This window comes from Pan troglodytes, chromosome 19 (genome assembly GCF_028858775.2).
Source record: "Pan troglodytes isolate AG18354 chromosome 19, NHGRI_mPanTro3-v2.0_pri, whole genome shotgun sequence".
Taxonomy (NCBI): domain Eukaryota; kingdom Metazoa; phylum Chordata; class Mammalia; order Primates; family Hominidae; genus Pan; species Pan troglodytes.
In genome coordinates, this window is record NC_072417.2 from 45801680 (window position 1) to 45822451 (window position 20772).

At 51.8% G+C, this 20772-nt stretch overlaps 1 protein-coding gene across 1 annotated transcript; it reads left to right on the top strand.

Moving 5' to 3' along the window:
• Window positions 1-1276: 1276 nt before the first annotated feature.
• On the top strand, window positions 1277-2696 carry LOC112206017 (ATP-sensitive inward rectifier potassium channel 12-like). The gene is given in 2 exon segments (XM_024350142.3): window positions 1277-1785; window positions 1788-2696. Coding segments are annotated over 2 exon segments (1296 nt in total). The 5' UTR covers window positions 1277-1322; the 3' UTR covers window positions 2621-2696.
• The last annotated feature ends 18076 nt before the right edge of the window (window positions 2697-20772 follow it).

Consider the following 20772-nt stretch of genomic DNA (forward strand, 5'->3'; position numbering starts at 1 on the left):
CTTTGGCACTGCTGGTGACCAAGAAGCTGCAAGCATGGCATGTGGGTGGACACTGTAGAGTGGGGCGTGTGGGTGTCAGGAGGGTGCTGGGACCCAGCTTGGTGTGTTCAAAGTGGGTGGTGACAAGGGTGGCAGGCTGCATTCTAGGCCCTGGGAGGGACAACAAGAAGCAAAAGAGAAAACGTTTCATGCCCGTAATCCCAGCACTTCAGGAGGCCGAGGCAGGTGGATCACCTGAGGTCAAGAGTTTGAGACCAGCCTGGCCAATATGGTGAAACCCTGTCTCTACTTAAAATACAAAAGTTAGCTGGATGTGGTGGTGGGCAACTATAATCCCAGCTGCTCAGGAACCTGAGGCAGGAGAATCACTTGAACCAGGAGGCAGAGGTTGCGGTGAGCTGAAATTGCACCATTGCATTCCAGCCTAGGTGACAAGAGGAAGATTCTATCTAAAAAAAAAAAAAAAGAAAAGAAAAGAAAAAAAGAAAATGTGCTAACCTTAGGGAGTGGTGGTCTCAGGGTGGGGTTGATGGTTGAGTGCCCCCAGCTACGTTACTGTTATTGCTGCCGCCATTGTGCCCTTAGAAAGGGCAGTCCTGTGGATATAGCAGGGATGGGACGTGGGTCTTCCTGGGGCACAAGGAGGCCTCTGGTGCCCAGGTGGCAAGGCAGTGGCAGGATGTCTTGCGGGAGGGTGTCCAGGGTGGGTTTGAGGGACAGCCTGGGGCCAGGGGCTGTGGCCGGAAGGGGAGTCCACTGGAGGAGGCTGGGAGGTGAGGTCTGAGGGGTCAGGAGCTTCCCTGTGCAGGTCCTGCATGTCCTGGGGGGCCTCTGGCATTGAGTAGGGGAGGGACAGGCACAGACTCAGCTTCCACATGCCCTCTGTGGCTGCCATGGAGACTGGGGGGCCATGGGCAGAGGCAGAGAGGCTGGCAAGATGTGCCCCGAACTGGCTGGGCAGGCACTGGTGAGATTCAGGCCTTGAGGGTGGGAGAAGGGGTTGGATCCTAAATAGACTCTTCAGAGCCCTCAGTGTGGGAGTGAGGTGTGGAGCTGAGGTTTTTGGCTGGAACTGCTGGGGGCGCGAAGTGGGTGGCCACTCACACTGGGAAGGTGGAGTGGGGAGCTGGCTTAGGCAAGACCAGAGCACGATCGTGGGTCAGTCAAGGTGGAAGCATCCTCCAGTCATGTCTGGGGGCCCTGGGATGCGGGTGGAGGAACCCGGAGCTACCAGCCTAGCCAGACATGCTGTCCTGTCTGTTGCAGGAGCTGCCCTGCCTGGAGCTAGCCTGGGGGAGAGCCAGGGTCCCCCAACCCCCGGGATGACCGAGACCAGCCAGGCCAACCCCTACAGCATCGTGTCATCGGAGGAGGACGGGCTGTGCCTGGTCACCATGTGGGGCGCCAACGGCTTCGGCAACGGCAAGGTGCACACGCGGCGCAGGTGCTGCAACCGCTTCATCAAGAAGAATGGCCAGTGCAACACTGAGTTCGCCAACATGGACGAGAAGCCACAGTGCTACCTGGCTGACATGTTCACCACCTGTGTGAACATCCGCTGGCACTACATGCTGCTCATCTTCTCACTGGCCTTCCTTGCCTCCTGGCTGCTGTTTGGTGTCATCTTCTGGGTCACTGCGGTGGCACACGGTGACCTGGAGCTGGCTGAGGGCTTTGGCTGCACACCCTGTGTGATGCAGGTGCACGGCTTCATGGCGGCCTTCCTCTTCTCCATCAAGACGCAGACCACCATCGGCTACGGGCTGCGCTGTGTGACGGAGGAGTGCCCGGGGCCGTCTTCATGGTGGTGGCCCAGTCCATCGTGGGCTGCATCATCAACTCCTTCATGATTGGTACCATCATGGCCAAGATGGCAAGGCCCAAGAAGCGGACACAGATGCTGCTGTTCAGCCACAACGCCGTGGTGGCCCTGCGTGACGGCAAGCTCTGCCTCATGTGGCGTGTGGGCAACCTGCGCAAGAGCCACATTGTGGAAGCCCATGTGGGCGCGCAGCTCATCAAGCCGCGGGTCACCGAGGAGGGCGAGTACATCCCGCTAGACCAGATCGACATCGATGTGGGCTTCGACAAGGGCCTGGACCACAGCTTTCTGGTGTCACCCATCACCATCCTGCACGAGATTGATGAGGCCAGTCCGCTCTTCGGCATCAGCCGGCAGGACCTGCAGATGGACGACTCTGAGATCGTGGTCATCCTGGAAGGCATGGTGGAGGCCACAGCCATGACCACCCAGGCCCGCAGCTCCTACCTGGCCAATGAGATCCTGTGGGGTCACCGCTTTGAGCCCGTGCTCTTCGAGAAGAACCAGTACAAGATTGACTACTTGCACTTCCACAAGACCTATGAGGTGCCCTCTACACCCCGCTGCAGCGCGAAGGATCTGGTGGAGAACAAGTTCCTGCTGCCCAGGGCCAACTCCTTCTGCTACAAGAACGAGCTGGCCTTCCTGAGCAGTGACCAGGAGGATGAGGCGGACAGAGACCAGGACGGCCAAAGCCGGGACGGCCTCAGCCCCCAGGCCAGGCATGACTTTGACAGACTCCAGGCTGGTGGCGGGGTCCTGGAGCAGCGGCCCTACAGACGGGAGTCAGAGATCTGAGCCAACCTTGGCCGACATGCAGCATCCACCCCGGGCCGGGGAGAGGCCCCGCGGTTGCTTAGGGGCCCCGGGTTTGAGCAGAACGGGCCCAGTGCCCTGGGTTGCAGACTCAGTAGCGTTTTAGTCATTTTATGTTTCTTTGCAACGGCCTCAGAAGGTTGGCCGGAGAGGGGACAGCCAGAGCGGCAGCCCCCGGCCTCAGAGGCTATCACAGGCTCAGGGCAAAGAAGTGGCCTCCTGCGGGGCCAGGCCATGGGGGCCAGGGCTTCTGCCTGAAGATGGAGCTGCAGCCTGCGGGGAAGCAGCTCAGCTCGATGGTGGGTCCAGCCTCTGCTGTCCAAGGCTGGCTAGCTGCGGTGCTCCTTGCTGGTTTTTAACTTGGGGAGAAACACCAGGTTTCAGCTTTCTTGACCTTAGCTTGGGTGAGACTGTTTACAAAAAAAAAAAAAAAATTACCATGCAATTGAAAAAAATTATTTTAATTCATAGGGGGCAAAAAGAACAATTAGAATTCCATGGGTCTGCCGGGATGCAGCAGCTGGCTGGAGGCTCCAGAGGGTTCCCTGAGGTGGGACTGGCCTCTCCCCGTGTGTGTGGGCACTGCAGTCCCTGGGCAAGTAGGGTGCTCTGGGACCGCACTTTGTCGAGCTCGTGAGCCAGCTAGGCTCTGTTTGTGATAGAAAAATCAAGACCATGTTAATGATCTTAATAAAAGCTTTCTGCTGTCTTTGAGGTGCTGGGTGGGTCTGGGAAGAAACTGGTTTGAGCTTTTAGAGTTTGCCTTTGTACCTTAGAGATGTGTCTCAGGGCCAGGCATGGGACCTGCCATCGAGGGTTCCTCCTCCCACCCTCGATTTTCCTGTTTTGCTTCTCTCTCCATTTCTGTCCAGGCCTCCGCCCCTTCCACAGTGAAGGGTGGTTAGGAGCCATAGGCCGGGATGGCTCCTTGGGAAGGGAAGTCAGGATCCCAGGCTAGGAGGAAGCTGGCAGCCCTGTCCCCACTGGGCCCACAGTGTGAGTCGTGCGTTAGAGACTCCGTGTTGTCCTGTTCTTTCTGGGCTCGCTCATCTCCCCGCAACCCTGTCCCACCCCACCTCGCCCATACCTCCACTGCTGAAGTTCCTCCAGCCCCTCTGTCTGCCTTGTGAATGTGGCAGGGGCCAGGTCTGCCTGACATAGGACCACATCCTATCCCTCCCTCACCTGGAGCAGCACAGCGGAGTTCAGGCAGGGCACAGCCAGGCCCTGGTCGGTGCTGAATGGCAGAGGAAAGATCTTAGGAAAGGAGAGGAATCACCACCCCCTCCTGCCAACTGGGATGACTGGAGGTGAGCGTGTGCATCCGGCTCGTGTGTAGGAGGCTGTGTGTGTATCCATGTGAACCCATGTACTTGAGTGTGTGTCTGTGTGCAGCCTATGCCTGCTGCTCAGAGCACGGTGGCCACCCCCTGAGCCTCTGCTGGTGCTGTGCTGCCCAGTCCCCACCCAGAGGGTCCTGGGGGGTGGGGAGGAGCCACTGTTGGGAGGCCCCTGTATAGGGTGTCTGCCCTGCGTGAGGTCATAGAATGTCAAATTATTTTAAATGGTGAAACTGGAGAATTTTCATGTTGTTTTCAATACATAGCAGTATCTAAAGACGTAGGCGATGAGACTAGACCACATTAAATGCATTTTGATCTCTTTGAGGTCCCCTGTGTCGAGATGTGTTTTCTGAAGGTCCCCTGCATGGCTCCACAGCGTGCTGGGCGTCCGCCCGGCTTCGTCAGCCTCCGCCTTGGGTGGGGGTTTCCTGGGGCTTCCTCGTGGGTGAGGGTGGGGCATGGTGGCAGCTGTTGGGAGATGGAACAGAGCTCAGCCTCCTCGCAGCTCCCAGTGGTCTCCAGGAAGCACACAGGGCTTGTCCCGTAATGTCACCTCTGCCAGGTGGCAGGGCCGAGCCTCCTGCCTTCCCTTCCTTCTGCAAGGATGTACTGGGTGCCTGCTGTTGCAGCAGCGCCCCCCCCACCAGCTGGGGGAGGCTGAACTGAGACAGGCAACTCCTTTCCCAGGAGGGGAAGCCCTGCTCCAGCTTGTAGCAGGCAGGGGCTGAGGAAGAGTTTCAGAGCGTGCCAGTGTCTCCACTGAGGTGACGAGACAAGCCTGGGGTGGGGTGAGGGAACACATGGTCCAATTTTGGGAAACTAGACTTTCATCTGTACCTTGAGGCTCAGCCCTAGATCTCCAAGGTCTTCAGCAGGGACTTGTGGGGAGAGAATTCCTTCCCTTCCTAAACTATGTGAGTGGAGAGTTCTCCACTCCTCTGCATCAGCAAAGGACTCAGGGAACCCTCTTTCTGCAGGATTTTGATGATGATTCCAGACAACCCCGGATAAGAATCCCCTGCCCGAGTCATTCCTGGGTGATGGTGCCGTGCATGGCAGAATGTGGAGCAGGGGATTGGGTGCCAGGGCCTAGGGGGTCCTGAAGGCTTCCCAGTGGGAGCTCCCTTGGGTTGGACTTGGGGTGACTGGGGGACCCTGGAGGTGGCTTGGTTTGGTGGGGACCTCCTTTCTGACTCTGGGGCCCTCCTGGGACCCCAGTAGCAGGATCTAAGCCAACTGGAGCCAAAACACGGTGGCATCTGTCTCCACTCCACTCAAGCCCTCCGGGCCATTCCCATGGCACTGACTGATAGGCATGAGGCCCTGGCCCCAGTTGGTGCTCAACAAATGCTTATCGTAGAGTCCCCAGGTGCGCTGTCCTGGCTGTACTAATGCCTCAAAGGGCCCTGGGTAAGAATGCAGGCCACTCATTTGCTGGGGGACCTCCTGTGAATTCCTTTCCCCCTCCAGCCTCGGTCTCCTGATCTGAAAAAAGGGAGTGTTCATAAGAATGGCCAGCTCACAGGTTTGTTGGAAAGGAGGAGAAAGAACCCTGACATAGTGAGTGCTCCTCAGTGCCTGCCTTCTGCTAAGTTAGATTACACTGGCACTGCCCGCCCTCCTGAGGGGCACGCGGAGGTGCTGCTCTGGCTCAAGGTCACAGCAAGGAACACATACCCCAGGCCTAACCCCAGGTCTGCGTGACTTCCATGCACTTCCCTGCCTCTCCAGGGATGATGTGAGCCCAACCCAGAATCTGCTTTAAAACAGGTAGAGCTGGGATGGGGGTGGAGAGCTTGTGAGTGTTTACTGAGCGCCTGCGAGCTTGAAGTTTGAGGTCTGTCAGGCCCCACCCTTGATCTTGGGCTGGCCCGTGTCAGCAGGCCTCAGAGGCACTGCTAACCTATTTTAGAGGAGGTTGGTCAAGGGAAGCTAAGGGACTTGCTCGAGGCCCCCACAGGGTAGTTCCTCAAGCTGGGATCTAAGCCAGGCCCTGGGCCCTTCGGTCAGTTGACCTAGATGCTGCCATCCTGCTGGGCACTGGACACCTCAGGGCCTCTGCCTGCTGGTGACCAGGGCTGGGCTGCGGTCTCAGCCAGTGGAGGGATGCCCCAGCTGGGGCCTGCCCTGGACTCATCTCCACTTTGCCCTTCCTAAAACCAGTCTGCAGGGAGGACCCCCACACCTCGGGAGGAATCACAGCCCAGATCAGAGCTGCCTGTGTGCTCCCCAACAGCAGTGGGGGCCCCCAAGGACACATCGGACCCCCTTCAACCCACTCTCCATCCAGCACCAGAGTGGTCTTCTTACAACCAGAATCAGGCCTTGCAGCCCCCTGTCTGAAACACCCCCTGGCTTCTCCCGAACACTGGCAATAAAATCCCAGCTGCTCCCTGCCCGTTCACCTCTGCAAGCCCGCCCCATGCAGCCCAACCTTCCCTGCTCTCCCTCCTGCTCCTGCCCCTCTGCTGCAGGCACCCTGTCCCTTGGGTTCCCTGACATTCCACATGTCCCCTTACCCCAGGACCTTTGCGTGTGCCTTCCCTCTGCCTGACACTTTCCCCTCAGGTCTTAGCAGACCCAGCTCCTCAATTTTCCAGTCTAGGCCTTCCCAGACCCAGTGTGAGGGATGGCAGATGCTCCCTCTGGAGGCAGTCATCACCCCCAGGCTTGCAGTCTGCTGTCCTCACCAGGCTGCAAGCTCTGTGGGGCAGGGACTGCCGTCTCGGTCCCCGCTGGTGCCCAGTGCCAGGAGCAGGGCACCAGCTCCATGTGTGCTTGGATGGGGGGTGTTGGCCCTGCAGGCGTCTCTCCCACACAGAGGGCTCTACAGGTCTTGCCACCTGAGGCCCCCTTTTTGCTGACCCAGCCAGGATGGGGCCCAGCCACCAGCCACACCCAGGGGAGAGCAGCCCAGCCTGGGGTAACTGGAACCAGGAACCAGGAACAGAGTGGACAAGGGCTTTTGTGCTGAAGGCGATTTGAGCCCAAGGAAGGCTCTGGGTACTCCACCCGCTTTCCTCCTCGGTGCTGCCAAGAAAACATAGAAGGCGGCTCCCCTTTCACCCACAGCTGGACTGGGACCTGGATGGCCTGGCTTCTGGACTCTGCCATTAAGTGTTTATGACTGGCCAACTCTGGGCCTCAGTTTCCTTCTATGGAACAAGAACTCCATTCATTCCTTCAACAAGTATTTATGAGCTGCCACTGTGAGCATCAGGGGCCAGGTGGGAAGGAAGCCAGGCCCAGCAGATGGTGAACAAGAGTCTGGGCCTGAGTCCTCTACAAGTGGGGATTCTGGTGCAGGGGAAGGATAGGGGAGAGGGGAGCAGCCTAGGCAGGAAGGAGTTGAGGAGGGATGTGGGTGCCACTGGAGCCCATCACTGTCTGGCACTCCTAGGAGTGTGAAGAGGGGCAAGGGGTTGTCCTCCTTAGGTGAGGGGGGCGGGGCTGCGGTGGCAGCTGTTGCGCTCATTGGTCAGTCTTTGCCTGCAGCCACCCTGGGAGAGGAGGTGGCTCCTATGGATCCAGGACTATTCTCCAGAGGAGGGTAGTGGGGAGATGGGCACTCCACCCAGGAACCAGATCTGGGTGGCCCCAACCATGTCCACTGCAGCAAGGAGCTACAGAGCAGCGTGGTCCCGGGATCCAGCGGGACACATGCAGGGGCTGCATCCAAAGGCAGGGAGGCCTGGCTGGAGGGACCGGGGACTTCCCAAAGGAAGTGACACTTCCTCTGGGATCTGTGGGATGAGTGGGTGTTTGCCAGGCACACAGGGAAGTGCTTCCCAGGGAGAGGGACAGGCACAACCAAAGGCCTTGCAGTGGGAGACAGAAGAAGGAAGATGCTTGGCTGGGGTGGGCGGGTCACCGAGAGCCCAAGGATCCTGTGCAGGGCCCAGCCTCAGTCTTGTTCTCAGCCCCTCCCCGGCCTCCACCATAGCCACAGCATGGCTGCATTGCCCACCCTGGAATGTCAGCCCTTGGGAGCAGGACTTTTTTGTTCTGCTTTGTTCATAGCTGGGTCCCAGCCCCCAGAACTGCAAGCACTGGCAGCCAGTAGGCACTCAGTAAATCCTTAGCTGCTTCAAGATGTAAAAGGACCTTCAAGCCAGAGTTGGTGCAGTGTGGGCTTGTCCCTGGGGTGCCTGGGACCCTGCTGCAGGGCAGGGTAGGGTGGTAACCACCAGTGACCAGGAGCAGGAAGGGATAGGGTCCACAAGGGGTCCCAGGGGCTCCTCTGCACAGCTAATGCCAGAGGTGCTGGGGGGTGGGCCACACAAGCAACCCCAGCCTCAAATTAGGGACCCACCGACAAGGATCCACTGTGCTGTCAGAATAACATTTCGAAAGGCAACAAATAAAACACATTGAGTTTCAAAGGAAATCTGTTTTATTGAAATGCAGTTATCAAAATATGAACAGATACATTGGTGGTATACCAATGGCTCTATTTCCTCATGGACCTGCCAATGGCCTCTGCCTCCCTGGCTGGTGAGCACAGCCCCTCCCAAGGGGGCCAGCAATGTCACAGGGCATGGGAATGCCTCCTGATCTGTGGGCGACAGGATAGTAGGCACTGGGCACTGCTCACCCTTGTCTGTCAAGGAAGAAATTGCAAAACTTCTCTGAGAGTGAGATGAAGTTGAGATTGAATGCTTCTTATTTCCCAGTGCACGTGCCCTGAGGCTTATCTCCAGACCCTGAGGGAGTTCAGGCCACAGGGGCTGCGCTGGGCCAGAGTAATTTCTTGAATCCAGTGCTGAATCTCAGAGTCAGAGCACTCCTGCCCGCCCCACCCCAGCCTGCAAGTCTGCTCGACCTGAGGGAGGATGGGGTGCTCCCTACGGAACACCAGGACAGTTCAAGGGTCTTCACCCTGCACTTGTTTGGAGGCTGCAATGGTGGGTCATGACTTTCACTTCATGGCTGCTAGAGGGCACTCCCTTTGCACTTAGCCCAGAAGCCGTAAACACTATGAATGCCATGGACAAGTGAATAGCAGGGAATGAAAGCTAGGGGTCCTCTTGGGCATGATCCTATGCCAGTCCTGGAGCCACCCAGAGAGGACATCTGAGGACTCTGAAGACCTTGGCTGCACTAACTTCTCTGTGCCTGTTGTCTCCTCTGTAAAATGGGGCTGATGATCATAAAGCCACAGGTAAGAAGTAGGCAACTGCCTGTGGCAGCACCTGGCACAGGGGCACTGCCTGAGCACCAGCTTTCCTCTCTTGCTGCCGTGATCTAGGGGTACAAGAATCCCAGGTGGGGCAACCCTGGACTGGTGCTCTGTGGCTGGAGGAGAAAGGGAAGGCCAGTGGGGCTGGGCCAGTTAGAGCCAGGGAGGAGGAATATGCTGGGGCTGGGGCTGGGATCTGCTGACTCCAAGTGTGATGGGAGCAAGAAAGACCCCTGACATGTCTGACTTTTCAGGATCATTCCTGTTGCCATGTAGGAAGCAGGCCAGGGAGGAGGGCCCTGGGACTAGGGTAGGAGGCTGAGTGTGCAGCCCAAGAAGGCACCCGAGGAAACATTGCGGCATCCAGGCTGGTCTGTGGACTTGGGTGGGAGCAGCCAGGCAGATGGGGAGGACTAGGGAGGAGAAGCTTGCGGAGAGTGATGGCCTCTCTGGATGCTTTAAAATGCAAACAAAGGCACAGCCACTTTGGAGGTTAGTTTGCAGTTTCTTGATAAAGTTAAGCGTACACTTGTCAGACGATCCCACCTTTTGTCAACTAGGTACTACTCAAGAGAAATGAGACTCATGTTCACACAAAAACTTGTAAGTGGATGTTTATAGCAGTGTTACTAGTAATCACCCAAACAAGGAAGTGGCCCACACGTGTCTCACCTGGTGAGGGGACAAGCAAGCCGTGACCCATCCCGAGATGGAAGCGTCCCGAGCAGGGAGAAGGGAGGATATTGACACCTGGCACCACAAATGTGTCCCAAAGGAAGCGGCTGAGCGGAAGGAGCCAGGCCCCGCCACTTCCTGCTGTGGATCCCACATGTGTCCATGGAAGCTGTGAACAGGGTAGGGGATGGAGAACATATCCTTAGCTGCCAGGGGCTGAGGGTGGAGACATGGTTACCACGAGGGACAGGAGGCAGTTTTGGGGCTTTGTGTCTTGATCATGGCTACACGGATATGTGCACTTTGTCAAAACTCACAGGAGGGTGCACAGCAAAGGATGAGTATAGGTACATTACACCTTAAAAATTTTTTAAGTGGGGAAAGAAAAAGAAGTTGCCACAAAAACCTTGTATGTTGAACCATCAGCCTGTCTGGATTTCAGACACATTGGAGGAGAGGTCGGGTCTGTAGTTTGAGACTGGGGAGCCACCAGCTGTGGACGGAGTCAAGTGACTGAGAGATTAAAGACACCAGACACCTAGACACTTAGGATGTGGCAAGGCGAGGTTGGGAGAGGGCACAGGGGTGGAAGGCATTGGGAATGACAGAGGCAAATTGGCAGGAAGATTGACACACAGATAAAAAGAGACGGTTGGATGAGCAGAAAGACAGGCAGAGAGACAGACGTGGACTAACAGACAGGCAGAAAGTGGAGACAGAGACAAATATCCACTAACCGAGCAACAGGTAGACAGAAAGATGCTGTAAAGATAGAAAGTTGTGTAAGTGGATGGATGGAGCTAAGGGTAGCTCTCAGGTGGACACAGACAGAAATGCAGACAGATGTCTTGGCTTGCGAGTGCATGAACAGCCTGCCCTGATTTTCTGGGGCATTCTTCTAGATCTTGGATCTATGGTGTTGGCATTGACTTACGTCCTCTTTGGAGTCAGAGACGACTCCTCTCGCTCAGTGCCCTGCTCCACACTTCCCTTCAGCTGGGCCGGCCACTGCTGCACAAGGGGCTGCAGAAATCCCTCCTGGCAGGGACTAAGGAAGGCAGGCTGGGCTGCTGTGCACCCCAGGCCATTTTCTGAGTTGGGAAAAGGGTGCTGTCCAGGTGGTGTGGGCCGTGTAAAGGCAGTAAAGGGTTTCAAAAGGTCTGTCAGTGCATATCATCTGGAGTAGGGTGTGTGCTGGGGAGCGGGGAGGAGGAGGACAGAGAAAACAGGAAACTTTGAGCTTGCCTGAGGAAGACCATCCACATGGATTATGAAGGATGGCTCATATTGACTGTATTTTCATTCAAATGTGCAAAACTAATTACTGAATTTTTTTACTGACCGGAAATAACTCCTGACTTACAGAATATTTTCATTTCTAAGTTACACTTTACCCTGAGTTACATAGCAGGCGCATCCGTAGTGATTCTGCACCCCACGCCCTCGCCAGCCCCTGGAAGACACTGGCTGGCCCTTGGCTGAAATGACCCAAATCAAAAGCCCCTGCCTTTCTGCTAATGGGCGTTGGGGAGATTGACCAGCAAAGAGCTATGGACAAGAAGCAGGGCTATACATTTAAAAAGGACAAAAATCAGAGCCCAGTCCCAGGCCTGGGCAGCTCCCATCAGCGTCCCATCCCCCTTGCTCTGAACCAGCTGTGGCCTGCACTTTTTCCCATGGCCATGCCTGGGAAATGAAGGTGCAGGGACATGCAGGCGAGCTGGGGTGTGGAGTCACATCTGTTTCCAGAACATTCATGCTAAGGGAGGAACAGGGTCCGCATTGGAGAACATGGGGCGGGTGACTGGAAAAAGGGAAGCTAGAGCCACTTTTATTGTTTCCTGGGGTAACAGAAAACTTGGAGCCACAAGTGAGTCCCGGGAGAGTTTGGGTTAACTGGCCCTGAAGCCATCCTGTGTCGTGTGTGTATGTGTGTGTGTGTATGTGTGTTCCACTATGTGTTTTTCCCTGTGTGGCCTCAGTGTGTGTGTGTTTGCCTGAACTGCTTTCAGCGGTGAAAATCCTGGTGCTGACATGGACAGAATCCATGAAAGCATTTCGAGTCCTAAGTCAGCTGACCTATGCTGGGATGTGGCACATGTTGCATCGTCTGCCTTTGAAAAGGGATTTTCTGCGAGGGCTTGCAATAAAGGCACTCTGCTCAGAAAATGGCGGCAGGAAGTCATGCCCCCAAAAGGAGCCATTAGTGAATCCCACTATTAATTGTAAGTCGTAGATTCTGGGCTCAATACTGCCATTTTCATGATGTTCAAGTGATATAAAGGGCCAAACAATGTGAATCTCAAAACTAATATGGGAATAGAATACTTCCTGCTCTTTGACTGTTTGACTAAGCACATACATCAACCTTTCCATATTTTTATTTCTTTTATTCTGGCTTGTTTTGGGTTTAAGGGGAAACTTTCATGATAATTGTACCCTGAAGCCATTTTCCTGGAATGTGTCTAGGCAAGGGATTCCAACTGGAACCCGTGGAGGCCAGGAAAACACTAGTCATCAGGATGTATTGCTTCATCTGGGGAACACCGTAAGGGACTCAACTCCAGGCACTGGTGTCTGGCTCTTGTGCGTTTGCTAAATTGACATGACTCCAGGATCTGTAGCAGGCCCACACATCCTTGATGAATACAGTGAAGTCTTGTTTTTACCAGCACTCAGTTCGCCAAATATCTTTTCCAGCAACGAGATATCAGAGGACACAGTGAAGTTATTCAAATTAGGGTGGAAAAATCACCAAAATTCACTTAAAATCATGTTTATCGAAAGTCCAGCGGGGTCAGGTTAGGTAGTAAATAACAATACAGAATGAATATTTTAACGAGATTACAATTTTAAGCTTGTCTTTTTTCCTTGATGTTTCATTATTTACTCATTGTACATTCACAGAAATACATTTGCTAAGCAAAGAGAATGACATTTGGAAGATAAGTGATTAAATAGTGTCTAAACTAGTTGCAACAACTGACACCACCACCAGTAACATGGGCTGTTCATTGAATTCTGGCAACAATTAAACACCTATTCATCAGTATCTAAGATAAAAAAATAAAACTTTCACCTCTAAAATAGTAAGGTATATGTTCAAACAATGCATCTTTAATTTTTTTTAGAGACAGGGTCTCACTGTTTTGCCCAGGCAGGACTTGAACTCCTGGACTCAAGCAATTCTCCCACCTAGGTCTCCCAAAGTGCTGGGATTATAGGCGTGAGCCACCACGCCTGGCCATCCTTAATTTTTAAGACTCCAAATTAAGTTGGAATAGACTGATATATCTAAATCAGATGAAGCATGTTTCTCTTTAAACGAGGGAACTTACAAAACAGAAGTATTTTTGTTACGTGAGCTAAGAGGCAATAAAGCCTTATTTGACAGTGTGCTAGGTACCCACGATGGCAGCATGAAGACAAAAACAGGAGGAATCAAAGCAATTGTACTGTGCAGATAACATGGTTCTTTAGGGTCAAAGGAAGGCTTCCTTTGTGCTCTATTAATGAAGCATAGTATTCATGATGCGTAAACGTGGAATGAAATCCCAATGTCCTTTGGCACAGAACCACACTCATTTCATGAAGTGTTCATGAACTGTTGATGGCTGCTTTTACAAAACCATGGCAGAATTGAGTAGTTGTGACAGAGACCATATGGCCTACAAAGCCTAAAATATTTAATATCTCACCATTTATAGAAAAAGTTTGGAGATTTCTGATGTAAGCTCCAAGAAGCAGCCAACTTTGTCTGTTTTGTGCACAGACATTCTAGCTCATAAGGAAGGCACTTTTCAAATTTGTCTGTAATGGATGAACGGACAGACAGATGGGTGGATGGACACACGGATGGATGGACAGTTCCCACACAATGTTAGAGTTGACCAATGGTCAGACCATACATTTATGGCAGCAGAATCTACAACCTCATGGGAGCTTATCCCACAGGTTTTAGCCACTTACTATGAAGCAGGCTTAGAAAAGACCAAGAGTGGGGCTCTCCCAGAAGAAGTGATAGATGGGGAGCAGGTGGTGCTGATGGAAGGGGCTGAGTGGGGTCTGTGGAGGCCACCATAGGTGAGGAGGACATGGAGGCTACAGGCGCTGATGCACAGGGGAAAGTTGGCATTAGATGCCAGCCTGCATGACCCGAGAATGCAGAGCAGCTCCTGTGATGAGGCTGTACCCAAACTCCACTTTCTAAATTGCATTTTCTGTCCCTTTCATCCGAATCATCCCTCACCTATCAAAGGACTTTTCCACCCCTGGCTCCTCCTGTGCTCGCCCATCAAATGCAAGGGAGCTGTTTGCCTCATGCTATGGGCTGTGTCCCCGCAATTCATATGTTGAAGCCCTAACCCTGGTGCCTCAGAATGTGACTGCATTTGAAGATGGGATCTTTAAAGAGGTAATTAAAGTGGAGTCAGGTGATGAGGGTGGCCCTAATTCAATCGGACTGATGGCCTTATAAGAAGAGATTAGAATGAAGGTGTGCACAGAGGGTCAACCATGTGAGGACACAGGGAGAAGATGGCCATCTACAAGCCAAGGAAGAGCCTGAGGTGACACCGTTTCCCAGGATCCCCGTGGCAGACTGATTGCATTTGATCACTTCCAGGATGAAGAGGGCAGCAAGATGTTCTCCCTGGAAGAGGCACTTACTCTGAATATGGGCTTATCTTCTCTGCCCGCAATCCTTCCATGGAAGTATGATCTGTTAACCACAAACCTTTTCACCATCATGGTGTCCCACTCAGAATTGCTCTGACTCAGGAAGCTACTTTATATCAAAGGAATGTGGCAATGGGTCAGTGCTTGTGGAATTCACTGATGCTGCCTTGTTCCCTGCCTTCCAAAAGCAGCTGATCTGGGAGAATAGTGGAATGGAGATTTTTCTCTCTGAGGCAAAGGGAAAAAAAAAAGGAACTTTACTTGATTATGACTTTCTCTCAATAGAAACACCATATTGCCAAATGCTGCAGACACTAATACGAATGGATGACAAGGCAGCAGTCCTTGCCAGCACACTCAAGCAGGGTCAGAGAAGACACATTGCAGTGGGTGGAATCACGGCCCCTGAATTATCCAGGCCCTCACCCCTGGAACCTAGGACAGTTCCCAGACACAGAGAAAGGCTCTTTGCAGATGTGATTTAAATTAAGGTCTTGAGAAGTGGGGGATTATGATAGATGACCCAAGTGGTCCTAAATGCAATCACATGTGTCTTTATCAGAGGGAGGCAGAGGAGATTTTACTACAGACAGAAGAGGAGATTTTACTCCATGTGACCATGGAGGCAGAGGGTGGAGATGGCCAGCAGCCACTAGAAACTGGAGAAGGCGAGGATTGGGGTCTCCCAGATCCTGTGGAGGGAGCGCAGCCCTGCTGACACATTGATTCCAGCCCAGTGAGGCAGGTTTAGGACTCCTGGCCTCTGAACTGTAACAGAATAAATATTTGTTGTCTTCAGCCACTAAGTTTGTGCTAATTTGTTACAGCAACCACAGGAAATGAATATATCCATGGCAAAATTAATACATGCCTTCCATTTTATATTCTTTTCCAACCTTAAAATAAAACCAACAAGTGCTTCCAGATTTTCTTTTATACTTCTCTTTGTGCATTCAGTTCAGTAAATGTTCAAAAGGGTAACACATTTATAAAATGTGATGCCAAATTGCATAAAATTGACCAGACTAAAGGGAAAATTTACCATTTTATGAAATAAAGTATAATTTACAGATCACTGGCATTAATTTATATCATGTCCTGCTTTGGGCTTCCAAATTCTTTTGGCAATTTTACCCTGGAAAAATATTGTGAACCAAATAGGAAAACTGGTATTCTAAATACATTTCCTTCATGTGACACATTTCTTGTGTGTACATGTAATGAGAATTCAAAAAAAGAATAAAAATGACGTGTTTTTATTCCTCCCTTTATTGCCAAAATTTAGGCAGTAAAAACAGGCACCAAAGGAATGAGTTAAGATGGATTTAGAAGAGGACAAGTGGAAGCCAGGCAGGGCAGAATTCTAAGATGAGGGTCAAGATCCTCACCCTCCTCCTTAGCGGTGGCCCTGGGATGTGATGCGATGTCACTCCCGTGGTTATGGCACATTACATGGCAAAGACAATTTCCACAGATGCAGAGATACAGGCTCTTCTCCTGATGGTCTTCAAGGGGAAAAAGCCATGTTGTGGAGACAGCCACCTGGCAGGGAATGGATAGGCTTTAATCCTTCTTTAAATGTTTGGTAGCATTCAATAGGGGAGAATGCTGTAGTTTGCATGTTTGACCCCTTAAAAATCTCACATCGAAATTTATCCCCAGTGTTGGTGATGGGGCCTAATGGGAGGTATTTGGGTTATGGGGGTGGATTCCTCATGAATAGATTAATGCTTTCCCTCAGGGTGAGTGAGCTCTTGTTCTACTAGTTCCTGGGAGAGCTGGTTGTTAAAAAGAGCCTGGCACCTCCTCCCTCTCTCTCTTGCCTCCGGTCTCGCCCTGTGACCTCTGTGCACACTGGCTCCCCTTTCCCTTCTGCCATGAGTGGAAGCTCCTTGAGGCCTCACCAGAAACAGATGTTGGTGCCATGCTTCCTATACAGGCTGCAGAACTGTGAGCCAAACAAATCTCTTTTCTTTATAAATTACCTAGCCTCAGGGATTCCTTTATAGCAACACGTAACAGACTAAGGCATTTGCTGTTTTGTATAAATGGAATCACACAACATGTGGCCTTTTGTGACTGGCTTGTTTCACTTAGCATCATTTTTTCAGCATTCATCCATGTGGTCATGTGTATCAGGACTTCATTCTTTTTATGGCTGAATAACAATCCATTGTATGTATACACCACATTTGATGCACTCTGCACTCCTTCATCTGTTGCTGGACACTTGGGTTGTTTACTCCTTTTGGCTGTTATGAATAATACTGCTATTAACACTGGCATGCAAGTATCTGTTTGAGTCCCTATTTTCAATGCCTTCGGGATTATACCTAGGCGTGGAAATGCAGGGCCATATGGTAATTCTATGTTTAACTTTTTGAGGAAACTCCATGCCATTTGCCACAGCGGCTGCACCATTTTCCATTCCCACCAGCAATATACAAGAGTTCCAATTTCTCCACATCCTTGCCAACACTTGTTATTTTCCATTAAAAGCATTACAGGCATCCTAGTAGGTATGAAGTGCTATCTCATTATGGTTTTGAGTTTCATTTCCCCAGTGACAAATGATGTGAGAATCTGGTGGCCCAGTGGGCTGGGCGATCCGCTGGGCTGGATAGTAGGGAGGGTTCACCTGCCTCCTTCGTCCCCTCCCAGAGCTCAGGATGCTTTGTGATGTGGGCCTAAACTCTAGTCAGGAGAGCACATTCTCTGCTCAGGTGCTTGAGGTGGCTGTGAGCTTCAGATGATGAAGAATTTTGTTTGGTTTCTTCTGCATTTTAATGAGCCCTGGAACTTTGGTTCCATTTCTTTCATTTGTATGGAGTTGGAATCATCTTTCTGCCATCTGACTGCATTCGGTGGTGTCCACATTTGCCAGTTTGAAAAAAAATGTACCCAAATCAGGTAATGAAACCCAAGGGCTGCCCACTGAAGAAGTAGGCTTTCATCTTCCCTTCCCAACTCCCATTTTTCTAAATTTATTATTGGGATGGAAAGACATAGGGATGGGAACTCTTGGGAGATTTAAACATCAATAGTCCAGAATAGGTTGAGCAGGGCAGAGGCTGAGCAGGGCAGTAGTCTAGAATAGGTTGAGCAGGGACCCCCTGCTAGGCATGGGGCAGGCTTCCAGGGCTAAGCCCCACACTGCAGTGCAGGCTGTGGACCAGCTTCCCTGCCCCCTGCCACCTGCCCAATGCAGGAGTCTCTGGGCCATGCCATTCCATTTTGATGGGCTGGGCTGGATAGTGCTGCTGGCCTCTGGCAGGCTGGTGGGACCCACAGGAGCTGTCTCAGGGGCTGGACCCTGCAGAATGCAGCCTGCATGTGCCTGAACAGCTGAGATTCCATGCCCCACAATTTAGAAATTCATGTAGAAAAGAATTCTTTATTTGAGATTGGTGGAGAAGGATCAGAAGACCATATTTTTAAAATCAATGTATATATATGTATGTTTGTATTTATTTTTTATTTAGTTTTGCACCTACACTATACACAGGATCAATCAATTTTAAAAATGAATAACACGGAAACGAGACAGATCTCAATGAAACCCATGTAAGATTATTGGTCACATGATTCTTAATCACGCTCTCTCAGGATCTCAAACTCACCAAAATGGACCTGCCTCCTGGATTCCGTGGCAAACAGGCTGTGAGAGTGTCCCTTCTGGTTCTGCTTACAGGCTACAGAGGGCAGCAAACAGGACAAGAATCTGTCATCGACTCAAGAGCAGCCAGAGACCCTTAGCAGTGGAGGGAGAAATAGGTGTACGGGACTCAAGACCCCTAGCCCAGGAAGATGAGCAGGTCCTGCACCCCAGTTCCTGCCATGGGGTCCAATAAGAGGAACTTAGTGTCAGTGATTTCTTCTTCTGAAGAGAGGGAAGGGTAAACCTAGCCATGGCATGAAGCCTTGGACAGAGCCCAGACCCACTGAGCAGCAGAGCCATCTCTTGGGTAAAGAGCATATGGACACTCAGAGACAAGTGAGCCATTGCCTGGAGCCTCCAGAGGACGGCAGGCTCATGCCTGGAGCCAACACAAGGAAAAGAAGTCCACCCAAGGGGGAGCTCAAGGCCCAGGCAGAGCCACCCTGTGATTACAGAGCACCCACCTCCCCGAGCACAGCAGAGGGCGGAGGGCTGCCGCTCTGTGCGCCTGAGTGTCAGAGAGCTCCACACAACAAGAAGGTCACAGGCAGCATCTGAGAAACCAAGCAACCTTGCAGTCACCCACTCCCAGGCTTCTAGGGAATGTTTTTCCAGCCAGATCCTGACAGCCCAGAACAGAGCAGCAGGGCCATGGGCCATGCTCACACCTGGCAGTTTCCTTGAGTCACCCAGAAAGTCCTCCTCCTTCCCCAATCCGAGCAAAATGATGGCCTTACTTCTCACTACCAGCCACGCTGAATCTTCCTGAATGGATACATTTATTTACCAAGGAAGGACAGTGTTTTTTCCTCTCTGTGCTGAGTTTGGGGGAAGTTTAGAATATCCCAGGAACTGGGGCTGAGGGAAAAGTTTGGCTTCAGTTCTTTCAGAGAGCCGGCTTTGACTTCTGGAAGCTGACCAGCACCTGGCAGGGGGTTTGAAGCCACGTGGGACACCCATGGTCATCCCAGGTTTCTTCACTTGTTTCTGTGAATACTGCCTTTAGAAAACCAATACAAAAAAACAAAAAACAAACAAACAAACAAACAAAAAATCAAAAAACAAACCCAAGCACTCAGGGACTTAGAAAGTGAGAAGACTCATCAAAGAACAAGCGTCAGGACCTGGTCTTGTCAGTCCTTCCGTGCCCTCATTCTACTGAACTGCATAGCCACCAAGGTGCCGGGGCTGCACGGGAACCAGACAGTCAGAGTTCTTTTGTTCAGTCTCCAGGGCAAAAAGAGACCAGAATCTTTACATATCCTGAACATGGAACTAAGATTTGGGAGTCTTGAGGCTCTAAGTTCAGAAGGATGAGGAACAATGGCCATGACTGAATATTTGAGAGGAGAATTGCTTTCACGTGTCCCCAGAGATCCCATCCACCCCATTTGGAAGCTGAGGACACCAGCACTGCTCCCCGACTCTTAGCTTAGCCTCAGCTAACCCCGAGCTTCCCCTGCCCCTCCCTGTATGGGAACCCAGCACTCCTGGCCCAGCCTGTGTCTTGACAGTGGGGAGGGAGGCTGAGGGGCAGGCAGGAAGGACAGAGCCCTGGCACACCTGGCAGTGGAAGGAGAAGCTGTTACCAGGCAGGACAAAGAGCACAGGGAGCCCCACAGGTCTTCAAGTAGCACTCGCTTGCTCTCCAGCCACTGGAAGGAGCTGATGCCATGCTAGAGACATGGAAATTAACTCACAGCCCACCACCTTCCCCCCACCACAAGACAGCCCTGCCTGAAAGTAGGCATACTTACCTTAAAAAAAAAAGCTCATATGGACAGGCAAAGGAACTGGCAAAGCTAATGCAATTTTGAAAAACAAGGCCAGGGGAGGTGGCTCATGCCTGTAATCCCAGCACTTTGGAAGGGTGAGGTGGACAGATCACTTGAGGCCAGCAATTGGAGACTGGCCTGGCCAACATGGCGAAGCCCTGTCTCTACTAAAAACACAAAAATTAGCTGGGTCTGGTGGCACACACCTGTAATCCCAGCTACCCGGGAGGCTGAATCACTTGACCCCAGGAGGCAGAGATTGCAGCGAGCCAAGATTATGTGCTCCAGCCTGGGCAACAGAGCATGACTCTGACTCAAAAAAAAAAAAAAAAAAAAAAAAAAGAAAGAAAGAAAACAAGAATAAAGTTGCCCCTATTTCAACACTTTTAATGCAGTGAATAAAGACTGTGCTCATAGGCAGAGGGACAGACACTTCGATCAACAGGACAGAATGGAGACCCAAATTAAAGTGCCCAAGTGATTTTTGACAAATGTGCTCAAGCAATTCATGGGAGGAAAGGTGGCCTCTCTGTCACATGGAAGTAGGGAAATTGCACATCACAGGCACAGCAAGCAGGCAGGCAGAGAGAGAGCTCTTGACCTAGACTCTGAAGCCTCACCGTGTACAAACATTCACTTGAGGTGGATCACACACTTCAATGTGAAACAAAACTAGAAAATTTTACGGAAAAGGATTCTAAGAGAAAAGTTAGGTATCTAGGGCTAGGTAAAGATCTTTGAAGCCTTGACCGCAAAAACACGATCTGTAAAGAGAAGTGGATAAATTGGAAGTCATCAAAATAACTCATGCTCTATGAAAGACCCTC